We start from the raw sequence: 9,307 nt of genomic DNA, 5'->3' as shown, positions 1-9,307 counted from the left end.
GGGCGGGGGCCAGGCTCACACGGCGCGGGGCTCGGAGAACACGTCGCTGTGGATGTGAAGCATCAGGTCCCCGCCCGCCGAGTACTCCATCACGAAGCACACGTGCTCCGCGGTCTGGAAACAGCCGAAGAGGTTCACCAGGAACGGGTGGCCGGCGCCGGTCACGGCGGCCAGGATCCGCTTCTCACACATAAGGCTAGGGAGGGGACGGGAGGGGTGGGGGGCGCCGGTGAGAGAGCCCAGCGACCCCCGGACCCCGACTCTCACGCTCCCCAGAGTCCCCAGTCCACAGATGTCTGTGGAGGGCCTCACGGTGCTGTGTGACTTTGGGCAAGTGGCTTAATCTCTCTGAACCTCAGCTGCTTCATCGGCTAGACGGGCACTCTGAATCTACGCCTCACCCTAGTGATAGTCCCCTGTCTTCTCTTTGGGGAACTGCCAGGGGTGGGCATGCGGCTCAGGCCGATCGGATCACCCTCTCTGGCCAGAGGTTGGCTGAGGAATGGGTAAGCCAAGTCGGGTTGATTTCCACAGGAATTATTAAGGAACGAGGGTTAATGCGGGTGGAGGACCTGAGCTGCCGGGGAGCGGGGGATCATCTCTGTCCCCACAAGAGGACTGCAAGCAAAGCCCACAGAGGAAAGCAGAACTGAGAAACATCAGCTGAGCACTATGATGCAGCCATGCCTGAAGGCAAATCATCCCTGGGCTTTTCTGATTCAGACGAATAAATTACTTGTTTAAGCCTTTCCGAGTTGGAGTCCTGATTATTAAAAAGGATGCTGGGCAGACTGGGGACAATCTCAGAGCCCCCGCCAACTGTCTACAGGGGTCAGACATCATGCAGAGGGCTTCAGATGTGGCCTCCCTTTAACCCGCCCGACGACCCAGCGAGGAAAGCATCATTCCTCTCCCTGACAGATCAGGAGGCTCGGGCTCTCAAGGGAGAACTGACTGTCCCAGAATCTCCAAGCACATCTGGCAGAGGTGGGATTTGAACTCAAGGCCCTGACCCCAAAACAGAGGCAGTGCGGTGGCACCATGAGGAGCACCGGCTTCAGAGCCTGAGACCTTACGTTCGAATCCTGAACTGGCTGTGTAACCTCGAGCAGGCTGCTCAACCACTCTGGGCCATCAGCAGCATGGAGATATTAAGAGCATTTAGCTTACAGAGCTGAATGGGACCAAATGATTAACTGCTTTCTGAGAGTTGTGGCTCGAGCCCAGGCTGGGAAGGACGAGTGGCCATTATGAGCCACCCTCCCTGCAGCTCCAAGGATGGAATTGCTCTCTTGTTTCCCAAAAGAAGAAACAGGAAAAAACAAACAAACAACACACACCCCCCCCCCCGCCAAAAATGAGAGAGAGACAGAGGTCCCCAGAGGACCGGGACTGGTCCCTACCTCTCTACCTCGTCTCGGGCCACAATGTCCCCTTTCTTCAGAGCCTTGACGGCGAACAGCTCCCCACTGGGCCGGAATTCGGAGAGCAGCACCTGGATCCACAGTGGCCAGGCGGGGGTCTCAGTGGCCAGCCCAGGCCCCAGGTCAGAAGCCCAGCCCCCTGACTCCCTACCCCTCAGCTCACCTTCCCAAAGTGACCCCGGCCCAGCACCGCCAGGAACTTGAAGTCCTCAAGGGTCAGGGGTGACTTCCTCAGAGGGCTGTGGAGACAGGATACTGGTGGGGATGGAGATAGCAGGCAAGGCTGGCCAGCGGGGACCAGGGGAGGGGTGTCACCTGCACAGGGCGGGGCCTGGGGTCTCCTGGGTCTCCGAAGGCAGCGCGGGGGTGGTGGTGGATTCTTGGATCGGGGAACTCTGCGGCGGAGAGAGAGGTCAGAGCGAGGAGAGGCAGAGAGGCCCACGTCCACGAAAACTCAAGGCCCCCACGTGTGCCCCTCTCCTCCATCCTTGCCTCTCTCCCCTTCTCTTCCCCTTCCTGTGCCCCAAACACAGGCCCATTCCTACCCCAGGACCTTTGCACAGCTGCTTCCTCCTCCTGGGCCACTCATCCCCACACCTGGGCGGCTCCTCCTTCACCCCCTTAGGCTTTTCTCGCACGTCACCTTTGCAGGTGGTCAGTTGACACAGCCCAGCACTCCCTGTCCCCTTTTCTGCTGGATTTTTCTCCCCAGCACATTTTACATGCCAAGTATATTTTATCTTGAACAATACAGGTTTGAGCCGTGTAGGTCTGTGTACACACAGATTTTTTTATTCTTTTTTTTTTTTTTTTTTTTTGGAATCAGGGTCTTACTCTGTCACCCAGGCTGGAGTACAGTGACACAATTATGGCTCACCACAGCCTCGACCTCCCAGGCCTAGGCGATCCTTCTGCCTCAGCCTCCCAAATAACTGGGACTACAGACAGGCACCACCACACCCGGCTGATTTTTTTATTTCATTTTTTTGTACAGTCTCCATCACATTATGCTGCCCAGGCTGGTCTCAAACTCCTGGGCTTAAGCAGTCCTCCCGCCTCATCTCCCAAACTGCTGGGATTATAGGTGTGAGCCACCGCACCCCACTACAAAATATGTCTTTATCAACTGTTCATTATAGGTAAGGCTTCAACTGTTCATTAACAGTAGGTTAGTGATAATTACATTTTGGAGGAGTCAAAATTTATATGTAGACATCTGACTGTGTGGGGTCAGCACCCCTAATGCCTGAGGCGTTGTCCAAGGATCAAATGTACTTATTTTATTTATTGGTATTAGCCTTAATTCTTTTATTTTTTATTTTTATTTATTTATTTTTTTGAGTTGGAGTCTCACTCTATCGCCCAGGCTGGAGTGCAGTGGCACGCTCACAGCCACCCCAACGGCCACCTGCTGGGCTCCAGTGATCCTTCCGCCTCAGCCTTCCAAGTAGCCAGAACTACAGGCACATGCTACCATGCCCAGCTAATTTTTTTGGTTTATTGTAGAGACAAGGTCTCGCCAACTTGCCCTATCTGGTCTTGAACCCGCGGGCTCAGGTAATCCACCTGTCCCGGCCTCCCAAAGTGCTGGGATTACAGACTAAGCCACCAAGTCTGGTCAATTCTTTTATTTTTATTTACTTCTTTGTGTAGAGACAAGGTCTTGCTATGTTGCTCAGACCGGTGTCAAACTCCTGGTCTCAATCAGTCCTCCTGCCTGGGCCTCCCAAAGTGCTGGGATTACAAGAATGAGCCACCATGCCCAGCCTACCCATAATTCTTTATACCACATGCACATATAATTTTGAAAATAATCAAAATTAATTTTTAATATAGAAAAACAATGACCTATTGATCTGTCTCATCCCTCCCACAGGAAGGTATTATAGACACTGTTCTAAAAACTGAACCAGGCTGAGTACAGTAGCTTGCACCTGTAATGCCAGCACTAAGGGTGGCTGAGGCAGGAGAGTCACTTGAGGTTAGGAGTTTGAGATCAGCCTGGGTAACTTAGGGAGACTCTGGTTCTACAAAAATTAAAAAATCTACCAGGGCCAGGAGCGGTGGCTCAAGCCTGTAATCCCAACACTTTGAGAGGCCGACGTGAGAGGACTGCCTAAGCCCACGGGTTCAAGAACAGCCAGGGCAACTTGGCGAGACCTCGTCTCTACAATAAGTCAAAAAATTAGGTGGGCATGGTAGCGCACACCTGTAGTTCTGGCTGTTTGGAAGGCTGAGGTGGAAGGATTGCTTGAGCCCAGCAGGTTGAAGCTGCGGTGGCCGTGAGCATGCCACTGCACTCCAGCCTGGGCGACAGCGTGAGATTCCAACTCAAAGAAGAAAAAAAAATCAGCCGGGCTAATTTTCTAGGGGGAGAAACCTTAGGGCCTAGAGACAGGACATTCTTTGCTCTGAGTTGCACCTGTTCACAGGTTAATGCGGTGCTCAGGGTAAGGTCTGAAGGCAGATGGACTAGGTTTGGGTTCTGGCTTTCCCTTTGGGTGGACGGTTGACCTTCTCTGGGCCCGTTTCTCATTTCTAGACTGAAGCTATCAAGAACACCGACTTCCTAGGGCTGTTTTAAGAACTAAGCAACTGCCTGGCTACAGTGGCTCACATATACAATTCCAACATTTTGGGAGGTGGAGGCAGAAGAATCGCTTGAGGCCAGGAGTTCAAGACTAGCCTGGGCAACATAGTGTGACTTCATCTCTACAAAAAATTTAAAGAGTAGCTGGGTGTGGTGACATCTGTAGTCCCAGATACTTGGGAGACTGAGGCAGGAGGATCAGCTGAGGCCAGGAGTTCAAGGTTGCAGTGAGCTATGATCGTGCCACTGCACTCCTGCCTGGATGACAGAATGAGACCCTCTCTCTGAAAAAAACCCAAAAAGCAAAAACAAAAAACAAAACAACTCAAGCAGTCTAAGCAGGTGACCAAAGAAGGTACGTTTCCCTCCTGCTCCCAGCTGCTCCCCCAAAGCCAGTCACCATTAGCGATTCCTTGGGTGCCTTTCTAGCTGTATTCCTGTTGTTACTTCACATTTTTCTGAGTCAGGGGTCTCACTCTGTCGTCCACACTAGAGTGCAGTGACATGATCACAGCTCACCACATCAACTTCCTGGCCTGAGGTGATCCTTCTGCCTCAGCCTCCCAAGTAGCTGGGACTACAGGTGTGCATCACCATGTCTAGCTAGTTTCTTGATTTTTTGTAGAGATCAAGGTCTCACTATGTTGCCCAGGTTGGTCTTGAACTCCTGGGCTCAAGTGATCCTCTTGTCTTGGCCTCCCAAAATGCTGGGATTACAGGTGTGAGCCATCACACCCTGCATCTAGCTGAATTCTACACCCACACAGGCAAACATACCAGCAGAGGCACTGTTTCTCTCATGCCCACCACTACTACATTCCTATCTCACACCTCCCACCCAATGCTCTGTCTTAGTCTCTGTATGCCAGCATTGCAGAGAGCGGCCTCATTTTTTCCATGGCTGCATGCTATTCCACCTTGCTATTTATTTTGCTCTGGCCTGACTCATGGACCCTTGTTTCTGCTCCTTTGCTCACACAAAGTTGCTACAACCAACATCCTGAACATGTGCTTTTTGTTTGTTTTTGTTTTGTTTGTTTTGCTTTGAGTCAGGGTCTCAATATTGCCCAGGCTGGAGTGCAGTGGCAGGATCATGGCTCACCACACAGCCTTGACCTCCTGGGCTCAGGTGACCCTCCCACCTCAGCCTCCTGAGTGGCTGTGACTACAGGTATGCATCACCAGGCCCAGTTAATTTTAAAAAAAAATTTTTTTTTTAGTTGGAATCTCACTCTATCACCCAGGCTGGAGTACAATGGCATGTTCACGGCCACCGCAGCCTCGACCTACTGAGCTCAGGCAATCCTACCTCAGCCTTCAAAGTAACTGGAACTACAGGCATGTGCCACCATGCCCGGCTAATTTTTTGATTTATTGTAGGGATGAGGTCCGGCCAAGTTGCTCAGACCTGTGGGCTCAGGCAATCCTGTCGCCTCTGCCTCCCAAAATACTGGGATGACAGACATGAGCCGCCACTTCCGGCAACAATTTTTTTAAAAGGAGTAATATTTCGTGATCCATGAAAGTTCTTGACATTCGAACTTCAGTGTTTACCACAGAGGCTTTTCTGTAATCCAGACCTGCCCATTCATGTATGGATCCTCTGGGACTACTTTGATACAGATGGGGACTGTCTGGCCCACAAAACCAAAGAGGTTGACTGTCTGGCCCTTTCCAGAAAATGAGTGCCGACCTCTGACCTGAATCAAGATGAAGAACAATTTCACCACCCCACAGGCTCCCTGGTGTCTCCGGGCTTTGAGTCCCTCTGCCTGGAAAACACCACTCTCTTGACTTCTCTCGTCAACGTGCAGGGCTGGGAGCCCAGGTGGACCAGCCCCCGAGCTCATACTCTTTTTTTTGAGTCAGGGTCTCACTCTGATGCCCGGGCTGGAGTGCAGCGACACACTCACGCCTCACCACAGCCTCAACCTCCCAGGTTCAAGAAATCCTCCTGCCTCAGTCTCCCAAATAGCTGGGACTATAGGCACATGCCACTATGCCCAGCTAATTTTTAAATTTTTTGTAGAGATGGCTCTCACTATGTTGCCCAGGCTAGTCTTGAACTCTGGGCTCAATCAATCCTCCCACCTCAGCCTCCCAAAGTGCTGGGATTACAGGCATGAACCACCTTGCCTAGCTAGAACTCATGCTTTTAACCAGGCTAGAGAACCTGGTCCTACTGCAGTTGTGCTGTGTGACCCCAGAAAAGTTCCTGGTGGTTTCTAAGCCTGGAACAGGACCCCTGAAGCTGTCCAGGCCAGGCCTATGGGGAGAAGGGAGGGGGCCACTCACCAGGCTTGACGGGCTGGAAGGAGGATCCAGCAAGCTCTTCTGGGGCGAGCTGTCCAAATCAGCCCCGAGGTTCAGCTTCTCCACTGAGATATCACTGCAGCAGAGGGGAGGGTCGTGTGGCTGGGACCCAGCACCCAGCACTCAGGAAACAACAAGGGGCATGGGGATATGGACAGAGGATATGGATAGATGGATGGATGGACAAATGGACAGACAAGTGGGTGAGTGTGTGGGTGGGTGGTGTGAGTGGATGGATGGATGGGTGAACAGATGGATGGATGGGTGGACAGATGGATGGATGGGTGGATAGATGGAGAAACAGACAGATAGGTGGATGGGTGGATAGATGGATGGGTGGGCGGGTGGACAGATACATGAATGGGTGGATGAACAAACGAAAGGTTGGGTGGGTGGGTGGATGGATGGGTGGATGGACAGATGAATGGACAGATAGGTGGGTGAATGGATGGTTGGACAGACAGACAAACAAATGCATGGGTAAGTGGGTGGATGGATGGAAGGACAGATGGAAGGATGGGTGGATGGACAGACAAATGGACAGAAGGGTAGGTGGGCAGGTAGATGGCTGGATGGATAGATGGATGGATGGATGGATGGATGGATGGATGGATGGATGGATGGACAAATGAGTAGGTAAGTGGGTGGATGGATGGATACATGAAAGGATGGATGGACAGACAGATGGATGAATGGGTGAGTGGATGGATGGATGGATGGACAAATGAGTAGGTAGGTGGGTGGATGGATGGATACATGAATGGATGGATGGACGGACAGATGGATGAATGGGTGAGTGAGTGGTGGATAGATGGATGGATGGACAGATAAATGGACGAATGGGTAGACAGATGGATGGACAGGATGCCAGGGCCTCCTCTTACCCCGTGTGCCGGGCCTCAGATACTGGAGAGGCCCCAGGGCTGAAGGTGCTTGTGGCTGTGGCATTTGGAATGAGTCTTCGAAGCAGCCGCACCCATGTGGCAACATCAATGTTCATCTGCCGGGCACGCTGGAATGCCTTCCCTAGGGAATGGGGCAGGCATCACCCTGTGACACTCCCAGGACCCTGGCCTCTCCCCCGGGGCCCAGGAGCACCCCTCACCTTGCTGCTTGGAGAAGATTTTCTTCTGCCGTCGGAGCCGAGGGATCCTCTCAATGACAGGGTTGCGGAAGGTGACCTGGGGGAGGGGCCGGAAGGTGAAGATGCCCACCCAGATGTGGGTGACATGGCGAGGAAGCCCTCAGAAGCACAAGTGTGTGCACCCCAAGTATCTGGGGGTTCTGATCACCGTGACATCGAATTCAACCCCAGAGTACCATGTGACATACAAAGGGGTCAGTCAGCAACCAACTCACTGCTCACCTTCTGAGGTGCCATCTTGGAAAAGCAAGACGCAGGCAACAGATCCCCTCCAGAGGTGGGGAGGGAGTCTGACCCAACAAACTATACATCCAACTCCAGCAACCAGGGCATCACCTGGTACCCTGATTCCCCAAGTGTGGTCCCAGACCAGCGATATTAGCTTAACCTGGAACTAGCGAGAAACGCAGATTTTCAGGCCACCCTTGACCTACTGAACCAGAAGCACCAAGGGTGGGGTCCAGCACTCTTTGCTTCAACAAGCCACCTAGGTAATGCTGCCACCCACCCACCTATGGAAACCACTGGTCTAGTTTAATTCTCCCAACTCCAGTGAAATTTCTAGAAGGTGTGCAAGTCACTGAACTATAATGTCTGATATGGTCGCCATGTGTAGTGGTTTAAATTTAAAGTAATTAATATTTAAGGGCGCAGGGGCTTACACCTGTCATCCCAGCACTTTGGGAGGCAGAGGCGAGAGGAATACCTAAGCGCACAGGTTCAAGACCAGCCTGGGCAACATGGCAAGACCTCGTCTCTCAATAAATAAAAAAATTAGCTGGATGTGGTGGCACATGCCTGTAGTTCCAGTTACTTGGAAGGCTAAGGTGGAAGGATCACCTGAGCCCAGTAGGTCGAGGCTGCAGTGGCTGTAAGCAAGCCTCTGCCCTCCAGTCTCAGTGACAGAGTGAGACTCTGACTCAAAAAAAAAGAAAAAAGTTTAAATAAACTCAAAACTTTGATGCCCTAGTCACACTGGCCACACTTTAGATATAGAACATTCCCAACCATAATAAAACTCAACCACTATAGGCCCATGGACAAGAGAACTGCAGAAAGTTCTATCGAATGAGGCTTAGTATATTCTCCATTTGGTTTGGACAGTTTTATAATGGAAGAAACAATCACATTGCCCCACCACTTTAGCCACTCTTTTCTCCTCTCTGTTCTTTCGGTGGTCATCAATGTTAAGATCATGTAAGAATTTCTGCATGAGGACATGGACATAGAAAGATTGGATGGATGGATGGATGGATGGATGGGTGGGTGGGTGGATGGATGGATGGATGGGTGGGTGGGTGGATGAATGGATGGATGGATGGATGAGTGGGTGGATGGATGATGGAAGGATGGATGGATGGATGGATGGATGGATGGATGGATGGATGGATGAATGGATGGATGAGTGGGTGGATGGATGATGGAAGGATGGATGGATGGATGGATGGGTGGGTGGATGAATGGATGGATGGATGGATGAGTGGGTGGGTGGATGATGGAAGGATGGATGGATGGAGAAAGCACCCCTTGTCTCCTCCTTGTTCTTTCAGTGGTCACTGATGATCAGATCATGTAAGAATTACTACACGGGGATATGGACATAGGAAGACTGGATGGATGGATGGAAGGATGGATGATGAGTGGGTGGGTGGGTGGATGGATGGACGGATGGATGGATGACAGATGATGGATGATGGATGGATGGATGGGTAGAAACAGAGACAGAGAGATATACACAGAGAAGGATAAATGGATAGACATAGATGTAGATAAAAAGAGGTAGAAGCCGGGCTCAGTGGCTCAGCCTGTAATCCCGCGCCTTTGGGAGGCTGAGGT

The 9,307-nt window shown here is 51.6% G+C and overlaps 1 protein-coding gene across 1 annotated transcript in view; it reads right to left on the bottom strand.

Moving 5' to 3' along the window:
- Nucleotides 1-15: 15 nt before the first annotated feature.
- The window catches only part of PKN1 (protein kinase N1), a 30,623-nt gene continuing 21,331 nt past the window's right edge, over nt 16-9,307 (bottom strand). The window contains exons 10-16 of the mRNA XM_008054739.1: nt 7,433-7,508; nt 7,212-7,353; nt 6,310-6,403; nt 1,740-1,819; nt 1,588-1,663; nt 1,404-1,495; nt 16-196 (exon numbers count right to left, since the gene is read on the bottom strand). Of these exons, the coding sequence (XP_008052930.1) occupies nt 16-196; nt 1,404-1,495; nt 1,588-1,663; nt 1,740-1,819; nt 6,310-6,403; nt 7,212-7,353; nt 7,433-7,508 (741 nt within the window). The remainder of the gene's footprint in view (nt 197-1,403; nt 1,496-1,587; nt 1,664-1,739; nt 1,820-6,309; nt 6,404-7,211; nt 7,354-7,432; nt 7,509-9,307) is intronic.

Source organism: Carlito syrichta, unplaced genomic scaffold (assembly GCF_000164805.1).
Source record: "Carlito syrichta isolate Samal-C Ts95f unplaced genomic scaffold, Tarsius_syrichta-2.0.1 Scaffold300972, whole genome shotgun sequence".
NCBI lineage: Eukaryota > Metazoa > Chordata > Mammalia > Primates > Tarsiidae > Carlito > Carlito syrichta.
The sequence above is the reverse complement of the archived record's forward strand: the minus strand, read 5'-3'. Positions and strand labels throughout refer to the sequence as shown.